Source organism: Poeciliopsis prolifica, unplaced genomic scaffold (genome assembly GCF_027474105.1).
Source record: "Poeciliopsis prolifica strain line A6 unplaced genomic scaffold, Auburn_PproV2 SCAFFOLD033, whole genome shotgun sequence".
In the NCBI taxonomy this organism is placed as follows: domain Eukaryota; kingdom Metazoa; phylum Chordata; class Actinopteri; order Cyprinodontiformes; family Poeciliidae; genus Poeciliopsis; species Poeciliopsis prolifica.
In genome coordinates this window covers 5,282,563-5,306,069 of record NW_026562408.1, presented here as the reverse complement: position 1 = coordinate 5,306,069, position 23,507 = coordinate 5,282,563, and the positions used below count along the sequence as shown (strand labels likewise).

The 23,507-nt window shown below is 35.8% G+C and overlaps 1 protein-coding gene across 1 annotated transcript; it reads right to left on the bottom strand.

The window, feature by feature from the left end:
* Positions 1–1,410: 1,410 nt before the first annotated feature.
* b3glctb (beta 3-glucosyltransferase b) lies at positions 1,411–23,350 on the bottom strand. Its single transcript, XM_055051432.1, is given in 15 exon segments — positions 1,411–4,250; positions 4,688–4,832; positions 6,166–6,285; positions 7,578–7,677; positions 10,871–10,984; positions 13,134–13,203; positions 14,474–14,590; positions 15,312–15,375; positions 15,742–15,878; positions 15,986–16,097; positions 16,236–16,312; positions 21,250–21,290; positions 21,293–21,358; positions 21,909–21,948; positions 23,198–23,350. Coding segments are annotated over 15 exon segments (1,386 nt in total). The 5' UTR covers positions 23,246–23,350; the 3' UTR covers positions 1,411–4,115.
* Positions 23,351–23,507: the final 157 nt, after the last annotated feature.

Sequence of the window (23,507 nt, the reverse complement as noted above, 5' to 3'; positions counted from 1 at the left end):
TTTTTTGCAATGTAGTTCAAAGAATCTCCTAACTTTTTTTTCTTGACTTTTTTTTTTATAATTCAAACTGAGCTTAATTATTCATGATGAACTTAAAAAAACACTAATGAAGAGGAGTTTGTCTTAATTTGGGGAAGGAGTCATTTTTCTTTCAGAGACATTTTCCATTTAGTTTTGCTCTTATCAAAGCTAACGCTAACAATAAATATAGCTGCACAAAATACATCGCTTGAAGATTTATTTGTAAGGTTAGTCAGATGAGTGGGATACTGGAATCCTCCTGCCTCTGACCCATATAGATCTCTCTGACAGATCCATAACAAACTACCCATAAATAGACCCCCCCACCCACACACACACACATACACACACACACACACACACATCTGGGTTTTATCTGAACTGAAATGTGGTATAGTTGTCATAAAGAGTTTGTTCTGTAATTTAAGCAATCTGCCACCACGACATTTTCATTTATTAACTTTTTGCTCTTTCTACTTGATAGATGATAAATTCCAGTAAGAAAAGCAGATTATAATGTTTGGCATTTTATCGGTTTATCAGGGCAAAGATTAAAGCTTCATTATAAATGTAATCATTTAAGTCTAAAAGGAGAATATTGATTATAACATAAGGTGTGGCAAGTCTTTCAACTCTCTCATGATGGCACAATTTTTTTCTTCCTGAGTTGTTAATAAAAGCAGAAATAAAACTCAGACTCAGTTATTTAGAGACCATTGACAAAACTGGGAAAAGAAGGGGCACACAGGAGGAGGAGCAGCTCTGAGCAGTTACAGCTCAAGCATTAACTCCCTAACTGCTTTCTTGACAAACTGCAGAGCTATCACTGTGGCTGACAATGACAGAAAGCACCGAAGTGTCTTTGAAGCCTTGCTGCAGTAATAATGGTTGAGGAACACACTGAACCATCTTTTCATGAGGTTTGTAAGGCTACAGGAAGACATAAAAGGTGTGGAGTTGAATGCTATGCCTGCAGCTGAATCTTGATTCAAAACCAAAGATTTACTTTCCCAACTCAGGGACAGGAGAGTAAAACAGCTATTTCTGTACTGCTTAATCTCAGATAGAGCTGATTTATGTAAAGTCAATCAAACTAATATAGAAACTTGTTGTATGGCTCTATCTCCCTTTTCTGATGTGATAGAGGAAAATACAGAACGAACTTCAGCTTAAACATTCTTATTGTGTTTGCTAAATAAAATGATAAATGTCCTAGTTGAGGTATTTACACCCCACCCTTGAGCAATGCTGGGAAGGATTAAGGAAAGTACTGGAAAAATCCCCAAAAACATATGAACTTTGCCAAGAGATGAGTACATTTTTGAGCTGTCATCAAACTGTTTGGTTGGTCAAACAAGTAGCAGATGAGATCAAAGCAGCATTCCTCACTGTGATAAATCAAAGTTTATACTGAAACCAAGTTGTAAATGCAATGTTTTAATTTAAACATCATGCTTAAGCAGCAGGTTTTCATAGACAAAGAGGATTTGGCAGAATAGGCATGTGTCTGCGTTGCTTCCCATCTTCAGAGACTACTGAGCGAGACACAAGTACATCCTGCGCAGGTGAACAGTCCATCACATGAGAATGCAGAAATTAACAGAACAAAGAACTACCCATGCACAGAATTAATGTCTAGATGAAAAGCATCAGTTTAGAAAAGCAAATCAGCTACAGTGTCTTTTGACCCACCTAGAGAATGCAGTGAGAACATTCAAGGCAACAGCGCTAACAGTTATGCTGCTGTGCAACCCAGAGAGCCATCATGATTTTAAAGGGGAGCCTTATGCCTAATAATTTATTTTAGCTTCACATCATGCAATAATGTTATTCCCTCATGAAAAATAAAAAAATACCTGGAGTATTGTTTTATGCATGTATCTCCCTTGGTAACCATTTGGTGGTGCCTGAACGCATTTCTTCTCTCAAAGCTCCACGTCACAGATCGCAAACACCAGGTGGAACTGCACCTCTGCTGACACATTATACAAACTCATGCTCCTAAGAACTGCTGTAAACAGCATAATGGAGGTGCATTGCTGTGATGAAGGCAGAGTGTCGGGAAGAGCAGGAGCTTCTTAAAGAGACAATGGACTACTTCAGACTTTAAACAACTGAAGTAACAGAGTCACTTAATTGTGCAATAAAATGGCACAGTGTGCCTAATTTTTAATAAAAAAATGTGATGGAATAAAGTCTTTTTTTATTGTTGAGCAAAGTAAGTGAACTGAGGACATAAAACAAACTCAGCTGTGATGAATGCTCCTGTTTTCAAGGTAATTCAGAGAGAGAGAGAAAACTTATTGAGGCATGAAGAATAAAATGACCATCAAAGGACAACCCAATGAGCCTAGACTGCTAATTTTTTTTTTCATTAAATATGTTAAAGCAATAGAATTTAGCTCCTTTTTTTAACCAACTAATAACAAACAACACCTGTTACATCCTTCAATTGGATTCTAGGACAGACAGGATGAAAGATCAATATGGCTGTAATTTTAGAGAAAAATAAAATTTTTGGAACGCTCTTCAAACATAGAAATGGTAAACTAGCAAGATTTTTATGGTGTTCAGCTACATCTGTGCCTGCATAAAGTAGATGATGGACTCAGCATTTTTGTTGGTGGGGAAAACAAGACAAAGCTTGGAAACCTCTGATCGAAGTTAGTGGTTATTCTTCTGAAATTATTCTTTGGTTTCAACCATGAGGCATTTGTCCAGGGTTTTAATGATTGAATTAGCTCCTCTGCTTATCACTGAATACTGGAACACATCAATAACACTTTTAAGGCAACATAATAATTTGAAAAACCTAACCAAGACGCTGCAAGTTGTTATAAATTGGTGTAGGATCACATACTTTAGGTGTAACTTTGAAGTATGATTTGCCATATGGTAGATTTATTCCTGCAGTGTTATCACTGCCACCCAAAGCCTAGAATACCCACAGCAGGTTTTTCCCACCGCATGTCTGGCATCCACACAACCTTCCCACACGCTCAGCTTGTTCGTTCAGACCATTTCAAACCATATTTCTGGGTTTTGTTTAGCCAGTTCACCCCTAGCCAGCAAACACAATAAAAAAGGTGGGAAGGGATTCATAGAAAACAGACTGCAAATGTGTGAGTGTTAAGCCTCACAATCAGATACTCTGCAACATTTTGCAGTTTTGTAAAGCAAACTTTAATAAAGTAGGTCTTGCTTTTATTACAATTTTTGAACCAATCCCTTGAGCTAAAAAATGTTCCCATCTGCTTCACAAAAGCTAGCATTTATCAAGAATGCCAAAAGTTTTTAGTGCCTACTTTAAATCATATAGAAACACAGCTTTGTGCTGTAAAATAAAATGCTGCTTTTGGGATCTCTTCTGCCTTCACTTAAGTCTCGGAGCAAAACGATTCTCATGTTGGACAAAGCTTATTTGAGTAAATGCAAAAAGTAGTTTTAAAGTCATGAATTAACAAGGGGGAAACCTGGATCTGTATAAGATATAATTGCCTTATAAATTAAGAACTAAATGTGATAAACCACATTTTGGTTCATTTTCAGCAATCAAACAAAAATCTAATTATGGTGAGACCTACATCATGTAGGAACACACAATAACATGCAAAACAAGCTGGTTACACTTGCTTCAGTTAAGGTCAGTGTTCAAGATTAAATAAGATGAAAACATTAATTTATTTGAGGCCAAAATCACTGTTGTCAAAAAAAAAAACAACTACTAAAAGTCTGCTCCTGTTGGGGCCGGTAGCATGAAGATTTGAGCTCTGCAGCGCCATGCTCACCAATAAATAGGCAGAAGTTGACACATTATAGATGTCACTACTCCTCATTTGCATAATGAGACCAAAATGTATGAAATAAAAACAGGAGACAAAAAGTATCTGAAAAGAATGGATGGAAATAAAAACTTCTGGGAAAATATGAAAACAATGAACCATTTTCCTTCCACTTCACCACTGTTCTCGTTCTGTGTTGGTCTAAAATAAAAGTGTGAAAAAAGTTCAGATCTTGAAAGAGCATTGCTATTTTTTAGAACGTCTGACAGACACAATAGAGCTTCACAGCAAATATCCTCATGAGAATTTTTATCACAGTTCATCTTTTGGGTGCGAGTCCTGCAACCAGTTTGTGTAGACGGCAACAGGATCTACACTCCAGTGCTTGTGGAAGGAGATGGAGTGCTGCGGGGTAATCCTTGTTCCTGTGTAGTCATCTGGTTGGGCCTAGAGCAAAAAAAAAAAAAGAAAAAAAGAAAAGTGGTTTCCTCTGTTAGTCTCCCAGTGGATGCAAAATGGTTCCTGTTTGGGGATTCTCATGACTAATAAATGTTTAAATTGCTTGATAGCCAGTTCATCACAATACTGTTGCAGTGATTGTTTTGAAGTCACAAGGTTTTGAGTTAATCCTGAAAATGACCACTTATTAGTAGAAAAAGTTATGAAATTAGGGTCATGCAGAGAATCAGCTGATGGGACTTTCACATTTAAAGATATTCCGCTTCACAACTTTATGTTTTTTCCTCCCATAAATAATACTCATTGTTCATTGAGGATCTACGCTATTATTGAATCTTTCAGGGAACTAAATGCCCTTATAATCTTGATTTTGTTGTATGAACTGGTAATAAAGGAAGAAGTAAACAGCATGTCGTGGTTTGTACCTGGTGGAAAAGCGGACTGTGTGTGATGGGAACCCCAATGGAAGTGAAGCATCTCCCCAAGACCATATCATCAGGAGCATCATCACTGTAGCAGCTGCAGCCACTGGAGAGCAGGATGGACACCGCTGTCCTGCTCAGTACCATCCTGCACACGAACATACAATCTGTAAGAAGACGAGTTACACAGACCTAAAGTCTGATGGGTTGGTTTATCTTTAATCGTTCCTCCCTGTTTAGATTTTTTTTTTTAAATCCACACATACACAAGGAAAATATGTACACTTAACACAGATTAGCTTTAATATAGTTATGTTAACATAAGGTAAGCTCAACTATATAAAATGGCATAAATCAGTTTTTACTGTTGTGGTTTTTCCATAGTTCCTGCAAGAACAAGAGTTTTAAAGACTTTCTAATTCACAGCAATTATGTGAATTGTATGTATCAAAACTTTGTAGTAATATTTTACATTTTTAAACACCAATTACCCTCTTTCACCCACATAGTGTCCGTCTACCTCTAATCTAAATAAAAATAATGCACCTAGACCAATAACAAAGGAAGAAATGTTTAAACACTCTAACATATCAGCATGTCAGTTTCTCTTCTACCTAAATAACATGTAGACAAGCTGATATTTTTGAGATGGTAATACAGAAAAAGTATTATTTAAATATTTTCAAAGTTACAGAGCTCTAATAAATTTAATAAAGCAAGTAAGTGGAAATCATTGCTATTTTGTCTTGTTTTTAACTGAACTTTTATTTATAGTCAAAACTGATTTATAACCCTGAAAGAGTTGGATGTAAAACAATTTATCATTCAACACAGAAGTTTCTGATTTTACAAAAAAATAAAATAAATACATCTTAGCTATTCCCCATGTTTCTACCAGTATTTTGAAATTTCGTCTTTGCTCCTGGTTTTTGAGGAAGGAAGGGCAATTTGCCTTCAACTTGTTTTGTTTCCTGCAGAGATTGTCCATCATAACCTTTTCAGGACACTGACTTAGTCAGTCCAAAACTTTAATGTTACTTTCAGTCAGAAAATGTTTTATTGTTGAAACAGTTGAGCTTTCTCACCTGTATTTTGCGGTTCTCATTAGTTGTTAATGAGAAATCTGTATTGACAGCTTAGAGCTCTGCAAAACCCCTGATCACTGCCTCTTTGTTCTTCCCAGAGAGTCGACACCGCTATTAAATTATTAAATAGGTCTTCAAGAAAGTAATCGGGTGGTTAGAGTAATTGTTTGTTTTTTTTGTTGACTTTTATTTACCAAGGCAGAAAAAATTTATTCATATAAAGTAAATGAACTCACCCTGCAGCAGAAAATCTCTGAGAACAGATTTTTCTTGGGCAAGTTTATGACTTAGCTAAACAAGTGACTTAAAAAACATGCATGATACGATCCCTTCAGATGAGGATTATATTGGTCAAGTTAATGTAGCGATATGACTTAGAATAACATCTTCACATACCCTCCTCCTCCTGTTGTGTAGCTGTATCCGTTCTGCATCAGGCCATACCCATATCTTTCTCCCAGGCTCACTGCTTCCTTTGGGTTGTAGCATCGCAACAGTCGCCGCAGCCGCGACAAACTAAAAATAAACAATAACAAACATCCTGATGGAAACAAAACAAACCTCATGCATGCCCTGAAAACATTCAAAAGAACACATAGAAATAATTAATTCACACAGAACATTTTTATGTTTTTCTTGATAAACTGCTGGGATTAGTAAAAACTCATAAACCTCATAAACAGAACCACAGTGCTGGTTCTCTTGGACCTCTGCACAGAATATGACACTGTTGACTCTCCGGTCCAGAACTCAGTTGGTTGAAGGATATCTTTGTGTTAGTAGGTAACTTCTGATTGAAGAAGACAGGTGTAACATGTGGGGTACCACAAAACTCAATTCTGGGACCACTCTCATTCGAAATCTTCATGCTCCTATTAGCTCAACTTATAACAAAAAATATGACTAGTTACCAAAACTACACAGATGATACATGGAAACCATGTAACTCTGAACCCATCCATGCTCTGAACAGATAGATGCTCCCTCCAGCTGAGCAAGAACAAAACTAAACTTACTGTTTTTGGACGTCTAGAAAAGGTTCTTGTTCCATTGGCAAAATATTTCACTTTTAACAAGACATTTTCTCATGTTGTAATTTAATTTATCTGCCAACAGAACAGGAACATTTTTCTCAATATTAAGGAAGTATTTACTAAAAACAAACCTCTATCAGTTGCTGAAAAGTTACTTTTAAGTGTAATAAGATATTTGCACTGCGAACTAACCCACAATTACTTGGTAAGATTTTATGTTTTTGCATGTAAATCAGTTTATGTAAATCATGCAAAAATGTTGAAAATCATAAACTGACTCCTACTGAACTTATTGGATTCAGTTGGAATCAGTTTCTTTCTTATTTAAGTTGTGATATTGGAATAATAATGTCTCAATGTGAAGGAAGTCTGCATTTTTATTTATTCTATATCTAAAAGAAAAAAAAATAGTGGTAAATATGATGATATAACCATTTTAATCAAGTGAAATAAGACGCTTTCTGGTTATCAGCAGAAGCAGTTTTAATTTTTTTGTCACAAAAGAAAAAAAGAACCATGAATATTAATTACGATCAATTGCTTGAAACATTAAGATAAAGCAACAAATTCAAAATGTCTTTAAGACATATGACGGGCAAATTTTAATTTGGATTGGTGATAAAATAATTCTCCAGAAAAAATAGCAAAGGCAATGACTGGTAGACATTAAAAGTCATTTTAGCTGTTCAGCAGAGAAGTCATTTTATTAATTTGACATTTCTTGGAATATGGCTAACTTCTTGGTGTCTGGTGATAAAAACTCATCTGTGTTACCTGATAAGAGTATCATCATCAACAATGACAAGCCAATCAACCTTCGGCGCAGCTTCACTCAGAAAACGCCTCATGATTGCAAACGTCTTCCCACAGTGTCCTTTTAAAGAACAAGCAGACAGAAAGTTTGAGAACAGAAGTTGTCATGTTTTATTTCAATATTATGCACACACATCGGTGTGTCACATGAGATGATTGTGACAAGAATTCAAGCTGGTGACAAGTGAGAAGAAGGGGCATGTGATGATTTAATGAAGATAAAATTTTACAGTGTGCGGTGACTTTAGTCACACTGCATCTGCTGTATTTTAAAATTAGGTCAGTACATTGTGATTTAATCCAAAGCATTAGATATTGATTTAAAAACCTCATATATTCATCATGCTAACAACCATCTCCTGAAACTAGTTACACACATAAATCTCTCATTAAAACAACAATGTGTGTTTTATTTTTCAACTGAATATCCCTGCCATCCTTTACAGTGATCTAGAATATAACTCTACAACTTTTCCTAGCATAGATCTATGAATATGCAAATTGGATGGATTCTCTCTTTTTCACCTGCACCTGCTGGTGCAGGTGCAGGTGAAGTCATTATAAAACTGGTCTATGCAACACAGAGATAAGTTTGAATGAGTTTCAGCCATGAAGCTTCTGTAAAGCCATTTATCATCTTACAACTGATCAGGCATAACATTATGGCCGCCTGCCTAATAATCTGTAAATTCTCCTTTTGCTTGACATCAACTTCTCACAAATGGATTAAGATCTTAAAATTTTATAGGCCAGAAAAATCTTGCTGTGCTCCTCAAACCATCCCTGAGCCATGTATTCTGACTGTTGCCATTTTAACACAGATCCATCCTGGGACTGCGTTTTATCCGATGGGAACACCCCATAAAACCCGAAATGTGTGCAAATGTCTAGCCATTGCTTTTTGGCCCTAGTCATAATGTTGAGCCTCGAACACCTTCGGTGTGGGATGCTGTCAGGCTGAGGAAGGAGTCCTATCGGGCCTTTTTGGCCTGTGGGACTCCAGAAGCAGCCGACGGGTACCAGCGGGCGAAGCGGGATGTGGTTCGAGTGGTTGATGAGGCAAAAAACTCGCGCATGGGAGAAGTTTGAAGAGGCCACAGAGAAGGACTTCCGCACGGCTTCGAGGCAATTCTGGACCGGCGTCTCGGGAGGGGGAAGCGGTGCAGCACCAAATCTCTTTATAGTGGAGAGGATGTGCTGCAGACCTCAACTCTGGATGTTGTGGGTCTGAGACGTTGTAGATCAGAATAAAGTATCAGAGGAAATTATGAAATATCATTTGTATGTATTCACATGTCACTGTAAGGTAGAAATGCCGTATGGTTTAACAGAAATATATATAACTATTTTATTTAGGTGAGACTGAACAGTGTGAATCTGAACAACTTAAAGTGAAAATGTGCTGTGGCTAGTTTGAAATCCTTTGTGAAAACATGCAACGCTCACTTCAGTTTTTTAGTTTGTTGCTACCACTTTGTAAGTCTCAAGTGACTAATTAGATACTTCCTGTCCGTGCAAATTAAAAACAGGAGAGGAAATTTAAAAATAAAATAAAAATTTGGTACACATGCAAACTGCTGAAAAAGACCCTGTGGCTGAGACGTCGCAAAAGTGGAGACAGCAGTTACATTCCAGTGCTTTTATAGTGTGTACGTATTAAATCTCGGTTGAGTAAACTGGTTCGTTTGTGAACAGCTCATTCAAGCTGGTGAACAGAGCCACAGATCGTAAAAAACAGATTGTGAGGAAATAAAAGAAAAAACTAAAAGGGCAAGATTACAAAAAAGAGGTAAACAGCAGCCATCACCTAATTTCTTTCCTTCTGTATGAAGGGACTAATCCTCAGAAGAATGGTAGAAACTACAATCAGTAAAAAAATGTTTCTCTATTTTTCTCCGTGTGGCTGCTTTCAACCATAAATTCTGGATGGAGTACCTAGTGCATTGAAATTCCATAAACATTGCGTGTCTTTTTGTACATAATTATTAATTTACTTCACATTCATTCAATATGACTATTGTTTAAACTTGAACAGATGTGGTCTGAGAAGTTGGATGTTCCATGGATACACCTTTGTAAACAAAACAAAAACTAAGCATTTCCTGTATTAAGGAGGTAATTCCCAAACCAAAATAATTAAATGTAAAGGTTGTTACAAAATGTGAAGGTGACAATAGGTGTTAAAGGAGCTACTGGTGATCAGTGGCAAAAGGTTTTCTGAATGCAACACTTTGAACACCAGACAGACACAAAATGTAACATAAAAAGGGATGAAAAGCAGATGATAAAACTTGAACTTCAGTTTGCACTTGATACTACCCAGTCCCTGCAGGTTTGTACTTTTGCACCTCACTGAGCTGTCCACAGGTTTTGAAAAACACAGTAGTAATTTTTCAGTGAGTTACATTTTCCCGTTATTATTTTTCCAGCTCTTTAACCAATCAGAACCGACTATTTTCCTTTTTATGTCGCTTTCCTTGCTTGCAATAGTTACTGGAAACATACAGGTCCATTGGCTTCTCTGCCAGACATTATTGAATAAGTATTTTGTAGGTCTGCATTTTGAATGTCCATGTCAACCTCATTGTGTCCGACAGCAAAGCAGACGAATTTGTCTTGCATGAAATAACTCTTCCACATGTGTTCTTGCTGTTGACTATTATTTATATATATGTAAGCTCTGTGTAATGACTTTGTCAGGCAATTTCCGTTTTTTTCTAAAACAACAATCCAACATTTGTTTTTTTATTGCTACTTTCATTCAGTTGCTAATGTTGTAATTCTGTGTCTAAATGCGGTGATCCCTGACATTTATTCTCAGGTCCCACTGGCAGCATGTTTTAAAAGTGTCCCTGACCCAGACAAATAATTGCATTACCTGCTCAGCATGCCATCAAGTCCTTCAGAGGCTAATAACCCATTCCTAGTGTTCTGCAGCAGGTAAACATCTATCAAACTCTGGACACAATGTCCTAATGATGAGGGTCAACAAGTCTAATAAGTTGAAAGTCAAGGCTATATATTTTTTAAAAAGTTATTTTGATGACATGGTTATTGTGAGGCCTGATGCCTGTGGGTATCAGTAACAGTGCAAACAGCAGAAAAGACAAAATTGTACTGTTTCAAACTCAGTATGTGCCTGTAACTCATGAGTAGGCACAACTGAAAAAGAGAAGGTGGTAAAAAAAATTATGATAGAACTCTCATGTTCATCTTTGTTTACAGTAAACAATGAATGCAGTGAATAAGTTCACCTCTCTCAGTATTGGGCACTCCAAGGTTGATAGTGGGTATGGAGGCATCAGTGACATCGCTGTAGTACTCTAAATAAACAGCGTGTTTTTCCCAGGTGGACTTCACTACTGGTACTGTGAGGAAGCAGAGAAGAGAAGCAAAAGATCACCATTAAATTCAAGACATCAACCTTTTGGAACTACAGAGTCAAACAAACCTCTTTCAGGGTTTCCCCTAGAAAATCTGCTAAGTGATGGAAAGGGCACTGGGGGTGCCAGCCAGTAGCCCACTGTGTTATGTGTTAAAACATGACTAGATAGTTATGTTATTGAAAGATATTATTGACAATACTTTAAGAACAACAATCAAAAAAATACATATATATATGTATATATATTAATGAAGTAATCAGCCAGTGGATTTTGAAACAGACCATGATTGGTTGTTTCTGACTCGGTGGTGTATTTCTGCAGTTAGTCCTGGGAGAACTGGGAGAAGGCAGAGGAGCTTAATTTCTTGTACGCTTTTGAACCTTGGATAATATGAGTTACAACATTTAATTTCCCCTTGGGGTCAAAGTGTTTTTGAAATAAATGGAATAAGCATCATCAATTGCAAGTGCAGACAGAGAGCCAAGCGCATGCCAGAACAGATGTTGAACAACAATGTGTAAATGCACACGCCATCCATCAGTCTTTGCTCACAAAGACAGAGCGATTGGTGTGTGTCCCCCCCCAACACAGTTCAATGCATCAACTATAAACCTAGTTTAATCCGTCTATGCTTTTACTATTACTAATGTATTTCATCTATCCATGCATCCATTTTCTAACACCCTTGTCCCTAGTGGGGTCGAGAAGTGCTGGCGCCCATCTCCGGCTAACGTTCCGGTCGAGAGGCAGGGTCATCCTGGACAGGTCACCAGTCTGTCGCAGGGCAACACAGAGACAGACATGACAAACAACCAGGCACACTCACACTCACACCTAGGGAGAATTTACAGATTTTACTAGCGTTTTACAAAACCTATTTCAAAACAATCGACACTTATCTCTTCGGGGGATCAATAAAGATTGGCGGTCCGCGAGGATTGCAATACGCTGGAAGAAACCCTGACTCTTTAGTGACTGAAACCAGATTAATGGATGCCACTTAAAAACTAAATTTGTCAAAGTGGCTCCTCGAAAGGCTTGTATCCTTAAATCATAGAAGACTGCTTTTAATTAAGGGAAATAAAGGATAATGCTCTGCACTGCATATTAATTTGGATAAGAGTATTATCTATATGATGAAAGCAACAAGATGATGACTTTCATTTAGAGTTAAATCAAACAAACTAAATTTTGATCCATTACAAGAGGGACCAATTTTGTATTCATTTATTCCTAAACACGTCTCTGTATTATCAAAATGTGGAGAGGACACTGTGACTTTCTACTATGCAATTCTAATAAGCTGAGCTCAAACCATCGCACAAAAAAGCAAATCTCTCCACTCTGCTTCTGATTATGTTAATTGCTGTAAAATAGCCAGTCGGCTCATTTTAACCCGAAAAAAAAAAAAAAAAAAAAAAGACACCAATGTTTTGGATGATTACACAAACAGATCAAATTTAAGCAGAAATTTTAGATGAGGATGTAAATTTCAATAGGCAGCTTTTACCTGACTGAACCGCTGAGCAACAGGTACTGAATTAACAAGTGAAATAGAAGAGACCAAATTTACGTCATTAGAAGCCATTCACCTGTAACCATCTTTAAAGAAAACAGAACTGTATCTGAAACTTAAAATATTAAATATAGTACCAGGTAAAATCAGTTTCGTACTTTAGCAACATTTCAACCTTAAAGTTTGATTAATTTAACTGGAATTGTCTGTGAATGGTTAGCAACAAGTGAAAGGAAACCCTAGCCTTGAAAAAAAAAAATGACCGAGCCATTATTACATCCAAAAATCACTCAGGGCTTAAATTTATCACACTTTGAAAACTCAACTTAGAAAATATTTCAACTCTAGATGGTAAATTAAGCAGAGCTCGTTTAAACATACCACAGATGATAGACATAAATGCAGATATTTAGTAAACAAATTGGCCCAGTTAGGTGTCAGACCACTAGATGCTGACAAAGGTACAATATGATATGTGGTATGTGTAAAATATGCACCAGCAGGCATTAGTGGAATACATACAAAGAAGCTTTTACAACAGTCACTGAGAAGTAGTCAGAAGTACACAATGACACATTGTCCAACAGAAGACATCGTCACAGATTTAATACTCACCTCGCACTGAATGATACTTTTCACAAGTTTTCACAGCAACAAATATATTATTCTTTGATACAGGATTCCCCTGGAACAGAAACAGAAAGACTGTGTTTTAGCAACAAACAAAATTCTGAAAAAATATACATATGTTTACAAACTGTAGGCATTCAGTGATTTTTTTTAAAAAGCCTCCAGTTTATCTTTGCTCTCCAACTGGACAGAAAAGAACTGTTGAGAGAAATTTGCATCACTGCATACAGTTTTAACATATTTGTTATCTGAGGAAACGGGAGACAATTAAGCATAATTTAATTTTAAAAAACAAAATAAAAAGTAGCATGACATTGGCAACGGGGTGAGCAGGACCTATGCTTTCACTGTGTCCAATAAGTCACAACCAAAAAATATCAAACATAATGATATTGGAAAAAAAACTGTGCCAAACATAATCTCAAACACATTCATACCACTTGGACTTCTAGAGATTTGTCTCATTAAACTATTTTACAAAGACAGACTGACACAAAGTAGCAAATAAATGTTTAATGGACAGCAAATAATGAGGGGCATTTGAGACAGTTTGGAAATAAAAAATTCTTCCTTTTCTGTAATTTAATTTCAAAATGATGCAGCTGTTCAGGGAAAGCTTTATCAGGAAACATTAGTAAGAAATTATGAGATACTTAATGTTGGTCTAACACATAAAATCTCATTAAAGTTTTTGAAGTTTGCAATAGTAATGTGAGAAAATATGAAAACATCCATATTTTGTTGCGTCCTAACAAACCTATCCTGGCATATCCTGTTGATGCAGACATTTAGTTTGTATAATCACAAACAAAATCACGTTTTTGAGGATTTTATAAATCATTCATGGTTTACAGTTTAGCGGTTCCTAATATGTCTGTTTTCCTTTTAAGTCCCAAACATCATAAGACTACAATAATTTTTTGGTCCAATAAATGTTGTTGTTTTTTTTTTACCTCTGTCCTAAATCAGCTAACCTTTGCAGCCCTACTAGGTTTTGTTATTTACTAAATGCTTAGTACATAGTGTGCTTGGGGAGCTGAAAGTGTTTCCATTAGAGGAAGCAGCTAAAAAATATTCTGCAGAAATAAAACTTAAATCAATGGCCTTCGTCCCATTCAAAACAAGTATTACTGCCATTTATGTTGTTTGTTTGATTACCTTCAATATGTTTCAATAATTTGGTTGCCAAGAATATTTTGAATTATTCATCTTCAGGAGGCTTAGCCCAATAAGCCCTTAACTACTTAACCAAATGTATTTATTTATTTGTTGTATCCTCTTATATCAACATATTTGTTTATAATCAAAACAAGAGTTGCACATACACAGTTGGGCAGGTAGTTTGTGAATTTGGTTGCACAGTTGTCTCTTGTCTCTGTACAAAACTGTGGAACTGTGGTCAGCTTTGGTCCTCTTCCTTCCTCCCAGATAAACAAAGCAATCTATTAAAAGGAAAAAAAATGTGACAAAATGAAAGACAAATGTTGGATATTTGGATAATTAGTTGAAACAGTGAGAGTAGATTTTCACGTCATCTAATGGTAGCAAATGTTGAAATTTGCAGAAGTTGGAAAAATATGTTTTCTTCCTCACACATGCACATTCATTTACTTTCTCTGAGTCATCTTTAGGTCATTAGAGATTTTCAAATTTAAGAAGACTTCCAAATGCAGAACATTTTTAAAAAGGATGCCCCACATTTCAATAAGATTTTTCCAGCACAGTTTGCTACATGCAAGAAATAATGTCTCCAGCTAGTCTGGAAATCAAGAAAGTAAAGTTTTTAATTTTTACTTGAAATGTGATTGAAATTTCATACACATTAAAATCCAAAAGCTGTACATAAGTTCACGTAAAAAATATTTAAAATTTTTTTTTAAAAGGGTGTAAAAACTTCCTTAAGGTGTCTGGCTATTACAACTGCATAGCATTTTAAGGGGTGAAAATACTTTTGCAACAGGAAACCATCCCTACATGTTTATTTTTTGTTTTGTTTACAATACTATTAAAATATTTTCTGAATATACAGGCTCCTCAATTACGCCAGACAATGATGACACATGAAAACTTATCTGTTTTGTGGCAGATAAGTTTTAACATGCGTCATGAAAACATAGAGGTTGACAAAACCTCCATCAAACCTATAGAAGTGGCTTCGAGTACCTCGTGGGTCAAGTCAATGGTAAAATCCGACTTCAGATTCTCAGACTGAATCCGCTCAGCCAGTCTGAAACACAAAAGAGATTATGTAAGCTTTACTGCTCGTGGAAGCTGAAACCAGGCAGTGAAAGGCACACAAAATAAAGGAGAAATTAGTTTTTGGAGGGGGTTAGCTTTCAGCAAATCTGAAGGTTTAGACTGCATCCAGTAAGTAAGTGATCTAATCAATAATCTAATAGTGGTTTTGAAGAGTAATGTGAAGAATTTATGAGCACTGACTTTATTAGAGAAGGGACTCTAATTGATACTCATAAGGTCGTTAATTTTAGAGAAAAATAAAATGAAGAGCTTAATGTGGGGAAAAAGACTGGAGGAAAGGACTGAAACAGGTAATTTTCACACATTTCCAGACACGACAGACTATCTCACACACCTTTGGTGCAGCGCAGCACTTAAAGCCCAACCAGCTGCTGGGTCAGGGTAACCAAAAGAAGCGGGGTCTTCAGAAAAGGCGTAGTGGTGAACAATGGAGGGCCTGTTGTCATGGAGACGATGACCCAAAAACCATTCCTGTAAATAAGAAAATGGGAAAAAGATTTTCTCAGTTGGTTTTCAAAAATACTGTCTGTAATACACATCTAGTCTTTCATCGATAAACAATAAAATAAAAGTCTCACCTCTTGGACGGAATATCTTTTAAGAACTTTCTGCAGAACATCCAAAATAACCATCGTTTCCTCTTCTATAAACAAAAACCAGGATGCCGATTCCCCATAAATAGCAGAGAGACTGGAAATATGTCCAGGAACTTATTAAGTTATTCCCTATATTTCCCACACAGGAATATTTACAACAAAAGTCTGTACAATAAAACATTTACAATTTTCTGACTTGTTTAACGTCGCAATCGGTGCATTAAACACTCACAGTGGAAGAAGAGGAAGAATGCTCCAGTTTCCTTCATAAGTTGACAGCTCATGCAGGAGGAGAACCACTGGAAGCCCCTATGTGGATTAGAATAAACAGATCGTAGTGCTGAAAAATGATTGAATGTACTTAAAATATAAAGTGTATTAATATTAAATCTTTTGATCATTAATTAATTTACATTATTTGGAATCTAAATTATTATAGATTAACCTTTCAACGAATTTATTAATATTTAAAGATGACCTATACAACAAAATAGTGCATCCATTTTTTTTTTTCAAAAACAGGTTATCATTCATTTTTTCCATCAGTAATGCTATTACTATTACGTTCCAGGAAAAAAAATACACATGGAAAGGCAATCTGAAAATGCTGAGGTCCGAAGCACGCAAAGAAGCCTCTGGTGTATTCCTGTACAACTGACTATATATCACAGAAAGAAAAAATTATGCACAGACAGACAGAATACTAAATTAAATGAAATGGCCACAGAGAAAATTTTAAAAATGAGCACATTCAAGCATGAAATAATCCAATAATGATGCAATTAATCAGAAATATACAGAAAAAGAGGTATAGAGTTGACAAACTGAGAGAAAAGCAATAAAATTATATGAAAAATGAGTGCAGCTAAAATGTGACAAAAATAAACAAAAGGCACAGAAATAATTGCAGCACTCTTCCCCTGGCAGATTTAGGTTAAAATTAATCTTTTAACTTTAGCAACATATTTGCACTCACTAGAAGTACCACAATACTAACATATTGAGGAAGCCCAGCCAGAGTCCAGGCTTGAATATAATAGACTTTAAAGAGTTGGAGCTCTTCACAAAAATACATCATCATATCAGTGAAAAGATTTAAAAAAAAAAAAAGCTACTCAGCAACTAGGTAAAGGATTTAGTAGCTCTAAACTTACCCTTCTAATTTTTTCCATTGAATAATGATGAGGGTAAGTAATATTTCACATACCTTTAAAAAATTTAATGTAGATACATTTTTTTTAATTAAAACTTATTTCATATTGTTCAGTTGTCCTTTGAGACACCCATCTTGTTTTCTTTTAAAAACAAACTTCCTAGTTTAACGTTAATAAATATATATACCCAAGTCTACCTGAGGTATAAATAATATTGAACTCATCTGTGAAAAATAACATGTTTTTCTTTCCCTTCACCCTACATCTTTGGATTATCTTTGTAAAGTTTATAGCCTAAGAAGAGATTTTGTGGGTTTACTTTTAGTTTCCAGCTTTAAAAAGGAATAAAAGAAAGACTTTCGAAACTAATCCACAGCCTTTAACAATGAGGCTTGTTGTCAAGTCTGAGTGAATTACACCTAGAAGTGAACTAAAGTGCACGACAGTTGGAGTGGAGCTATTCAAATATAAGCCAGTAGTCTAAACTCCCAGTCCAAAGTAGAAAGAATGAGAAAAAAAATGACATGTTGGATTGAATTACATGAACCGAGCTGAAGCTGAGATATTGTCTTCTAAATTGACCCACACAGCACTTAATATCCTTTCTCAGCAATTTCCTAATTAAGAACATCTTTACAGACTACTTCTGATGTGGAGCTTTGAGCCAGCTATGCTGTCATTTGGACCGAAGCTACTATATTTGATCGCTTTCCTTATAAAATGACTAATGTGGAAAATCTCACAAATCTGTCCCCAGTACCCATTTATAGGCCTAATTTTTATCAGAATCTGATAGAATAATGCATATGCAGCTAAATATGGATCTAATAAATGACTGAACATTGCTTTCCTGTCTGATATCTTTCACTTAATCTAAGCCACAGATGATTATTCACTCCAAGACTTGGATTTGCAAAAAAAAAGAGGAAAGTTTTCAGGCTCCAGAGATTGCCAACATATGACAAAACAAAACAACACCAGCGAGTACATCTGGTTACGTGGCTATAAAAACTGGAAGAATCCAATGAAGCAGATTATAGCATGTGCTCTACTTTTCTCTGTATATTTCCATAAACACATTGCATTTGAAGCAGCCAAGCTCTGATCAGATTATCTAACACACTGGACGAGAATGAAGAGATTATGTGACCATTAGTAAAATTCAACATTTAAGCAGCTATGTTAACCCCAGGTGTCGCCCTCCTCTTTGTACTCTTGACAAGCAGCAAACATCTGTTTGTAACTTTGCATTGATTTGAGTGAAAACAAGTTACCTGATAGACCATTTTATTTAAAAAAAAGAAGAAAATTTTACTTTGCTTTTGGTGCAAAGGTTTTATAATGTTCCAACTGAACAAGTAAGAAAAGTATGAGAAATGCATTCAGAAGGAATAACGGTTCATATTTTTCAATTTACATAACTTGGTTTATGAGTGCACAAAAAGGTTTTAACAAACACGTGACGACTAAATGATGCAGCTGAAGAGATGCAGACCTATAACATTTAATTACAGCTGGCAAGGCATAAATAATCTCGTTATAAATCAGTGAGATCTTTGTTTCCTTATAACATCCAGTTAAATTTGTCAGTAAATGAACACAATGCAAAACCTCCTCTACAATGGAGGGCCCATCAAGCAGAGGTAGGTATTACATCTTGGAAAAGCGACACAGTCTGTCACGGCAACATGTTCGCATCAGATGTGCTAGTCGTGAGATTCTCAGCATGTCTCTGAGCACTTCTAGGAGATGTAGCACCCATTACCACTGCAAACAACTCTGTAGGAGAAAATTAAAGGTTTCCCCATTTTTTGCATGAAAAAATATTCCTCCAGGCAAGAAAATCTTTTTCTAACACCTTCCACTCTTTATTTACACACACTTCCACCTGGTAAAGTTATTAAACAGCATGGGGAAGCATTTGATTGTTGTGCAGAGCTTTTTTAAAAGCAAACTGCTCAGTCAGTCAGATTCTCGCTGCCTCTAGTTCAGCCTCCAGCACTAATGCAAAAAGCTTTGCCTTTATCTTTGACAAGGATGTTTCCTTTAAATACCACATTAAATAGGTTTTTTGGACAGCCTTCTTTTGTCTATGCAATATTGCCAATCTGTATGCTACAACTGAGTGATGCTAATCTTCATTAGCAGGAAGCCAAAGTGAGCGTCTTCAGCTTCTCCAAAAAGTTAGAGTATGAGTTCTGTTGAGAATTAGATCATATTTCTTACATTTTAGCTCCTTTTTATTGTGTTTCTTTGCTTTGGATTTCTGCTAATCCTTCCCAGACCCCCAATTCACTGATACTGAGCAGCAGATGGCCGCGCTGAATGAGCCGGTTTCTGTAACAGGGATTCCTGTAAACAAAGAGTTGTTATTTTCCACCAAATGCTTCAGAATGAGAGATTACAGGACTTCCTTGGATAATGTTTTAGTATTAGGTTTTAAAAATACACTGTGGTGTCATGTGAGCATTCTTTGATATATTTATCCACAAAGGATCAAGTGTTTTGCGAAATTGCTGCCGCTAGGGGGTAGTGATGTCATATTGAGGCTGTCTATTTTATCTTTTCACCCTGCAGATATGATTTTAGAGTCATCCTTCTGCTGGTGTGATACAGCAGCATTGTGATACAATGCTTGTTACACCTTTAAAAATACATTTCTGACCTGGACCCTGATGGTTTGCCACATTTTCTTTTCTTCAAATATTAGAAGTCACTACAAATGAATTTCTTGTTTGCATCATGTTGCATAAAGACAAATTGAATTTGAGTCTGTCGATATGATTGGTCTGATTTGATAATGAATGTCTGTACAAAAAAATGTTCTTAATATTACATTTTTGTGAATTATTGTGATACAAGGACAAATAAATTGAACTAAATTCAAATAGAGAGAAGCACAAAATGTTAAAATGGAAACGTTTTAGCATTGAAAAAGTTATTACAGAAATGTCTTTCTATATTGACATAATTTTTGCAATTTTGACATTTCGCTAATGATCTCTTAGCAACTTATTTAAATTAATTTATTATGATGGAAGTTCATCATGTTATAGAGCTTTTTATGTAAACTGCACCGTACTTTAAAGAGTGGCTGCATTGACATCAAGGTGATGCTTGGTCCTCGCGATCACTGAAGTTCAAGTCCTGTTTCTCATAATCCACACATTCTGTTTCAGGATGAAGTTGGTGTGTAAATCATCAAAAACATATGGTTCTTGAAAACAAAAATCTCAGGGTTGTCAAAGTCAATCGCTGCTCCCAGTACGTTGCCGTGGAACAGTTCTTTGATGTTCTTACAAACACACCATTTGTGGCTGAAGGGTTTCCAGCTGACAAACCACATTTATTGTTTACAAGCTGAAGTGATTGTAGATGACGCCACCCCACCAAGAGGTTAGAAGAAGAGTTTGTTCAAGTTTCAGAAGTGAAATGTAAGATTTAGAACGTTAAGCCCTATGCAAATTACAAAAAAAAAAATCAAACCAATAAACTAGTTAATGATTTATGTCTAACAGAAGTGAAATGCCATGTGACTCAGGGCTTTTTCAATTAGGTTACTCAACTTGAAAGTCTTTCTGAAAGGAGAACATAGATCAGCATGTTGCAGCACGTGGATCCCGTACACAAGTACAGGTGAGCGATGTGTTAATTCAAATTATTAGAGGCATGGTTCTTCAAATGCCTTGTGCACCTCTGTTATGTTTTACCCATTAACGCAATGAAATTAACTTCACAACTGTTAGCCAACATCTTAAAACCATGTTTTAAGATGTTGGCTACGATAAAATACACTTTTCTAATGACAAAGGAACTGCAAGAAATTATGAAAAAATATTTCAGATTCCATCCCCTAAACTAGTGAAAGCTGATAGCGCTTTTTTTTAAGTCATTAAATCTAAAGCCATAAATTTGTCATATTTTTGTCAAAAACATTGTGCAGCAGATCGACTAAATTATTCTTAAGCAATGTAATTTTGAATTAAGAAGAATTAACGAGACCTTACTGTATGGTGTAGGAGGGATATATAAACATCTCAAGCAAACATCAAGTTCTAAACTCTGAGTCCTTAATTGCTCAAAAAATATTACCTCCCCGAGATTAGCTGCATCCTGCAGAATCTTTTCCTTCTCTGGTGACCACGTTGGGCATGGTAGGAGTTCCTCTGACTCTGAATCACTATTACCAATCCCTCCAGCACTGTCCGGAAAAAGTGAAATCCAGGAAACAAAAATTAAAAATATTAAACTCCAGGCTTACTCTGACGCATATTTAGGCCTTTAAATATAGCATGCAGACATAGAATAGAATCAGCTTTAACAATAGCAACAATCATAGTAATAATATACAGTACAAGCTGTGACATAAAAAATACTGTGCAGTTATTAGAAATAGAAATATCAGACTGACGATCCAAAAGATGTGCAACAGAGTCAGATTACTTTTTCAAAAATGTAATGCAATGTGATATATAAGGAGTATTTTATGAAGTCCAATCTAACTTTCAGCAACAAGAACTATCAGCCTATTCTTTAAATCCTCAAGCTAGTCTTTGATTTCCAAGTTTCAAACTTATGGCACAGAGATTTTCATTTAGACTCTGCCACCCTGGGAAAATAGAAATCTACAGCAACAAAACTTCAGGAGGAAATTAAAATGTTGCCAGTGCTCTCTGTGAAACTCATTTCATTTTCTAAATGACTGTTTACTACAAAGCATCAAATCACTTGGAACTAAACTCCACACTCACCAGCAGAGCCCTGTGCAGGCTGATCCTCATGATTTGAAGCCTGCAAGGAGACACAAGGAAACACATTAGGTGGGACACAAACTACAGTGTTAAAAAATGTATGTATTGGTAAGTTACTTTTACTAAATTAATGTCTGGAAATGAATTTGTATCATAAACAGTTTTATTATTCCAAAATCTGGCAGGAGGATGAACTACCTTCATCATAAACTTAAAAAAATAAATATTTCTGTTTCTTATATTAGGATGCAATTAGCACCAAAATAACTGCACTTCAATAAACAACTACAAAAAAACACTAGAAACTAATAATGACAGCTATCTATTTAATTTCAATTCAAATAACTTTCAACTTACAATGTACTACATACCTAAAAGTCGGTGTAGTTTTAGAGCACCATGCTTTTAACTTCTGCTAATAAGGGAAATAACATTAAGCCTTATCAGTGGAAATATTTTCAACTGACACCCATCATAGTAGTTTTCAGCTAATCTCACTCTACTTACCAAGGGGACTGGCTTTTTTTTCTTTTTGTTTTGCTAGTATCAGAGTACTAGCAATAATACATATGTTGAGCATACTTCTCACATTTTATGTGTTTAAAAAGTGCAAAAAATCAGGAATTAATGGTTTTGTGAGACACTGTATCATCATCAGTTTTAAAATAATGCTTTAAAAAGAAAGTCTATTAAAATTTAGTAACAGGATATTGACTACAGTCAAAGCCTCGAATGGGTAAAAACCCCATCAGCAATAATCTTTAAATCTATGGTTTTAAAATATACATCTCGGAAATTCTTGACAGCAAAATAAATATTTTCAATCTGTTAAAAAGGTTTTAAAAAATATTGTAAAAGCTATTAAAATGTTTAAAATGTATACTGATTGATTTTTTTCATACATTTATAGTGATATAAAGGGAAAAAATCCAAATATATATTTATAAATCTGCAAAGTGTGGCGTTAAGTTTTCAAACACGACAGAGGAATAATTTCCTTTTCTTATATCATAGTAAAATTAAAGAAAAAAATACAATTCAATCAACAATACAGCGAACCTTTTGAATGTTTTAAACTAACAAGAATATGCCCAAAAATATGTTCCAGGCGTCCTAATTAAAATTACAACCGCCGTATATTTATTTTACTTTAATTCCGACTTTACCTTTGAAGTTCATATCAACGCCACTTCCGCTCGTTAGCCGACAGACTAGCGAAGTGTTTCCAGCTTGATGTAGCGAGTTAGCTAACGCTGACTGAGTGCAACTACAGCATTTACTGCACTTACCGAGCAAAAGAAAAAACACAGCGACCAGTTCACAGCCATTAACCGCATTATGCTGAGACATGATAGCCGTGGCTGCTGCTTTACCGAGCGGGGACAGGCTTACATCATTCCTGAGCTGACAGTTGTGTGGAGCTGCCAGGACACTTGCCTGGAAAGCGACTGTTAGTTACTGCGAAGTTGTAGCGGCCTCTAGTGTACATTGTATGAATGCCAATGAAGCGTCCGAAGTTTTTCACTTCAACGGTGATTGATTTCAGGTGCATTCAGGCGTAATGTACAGAAAGTGAAAAAGAGTAATTGTAAAAGAAAA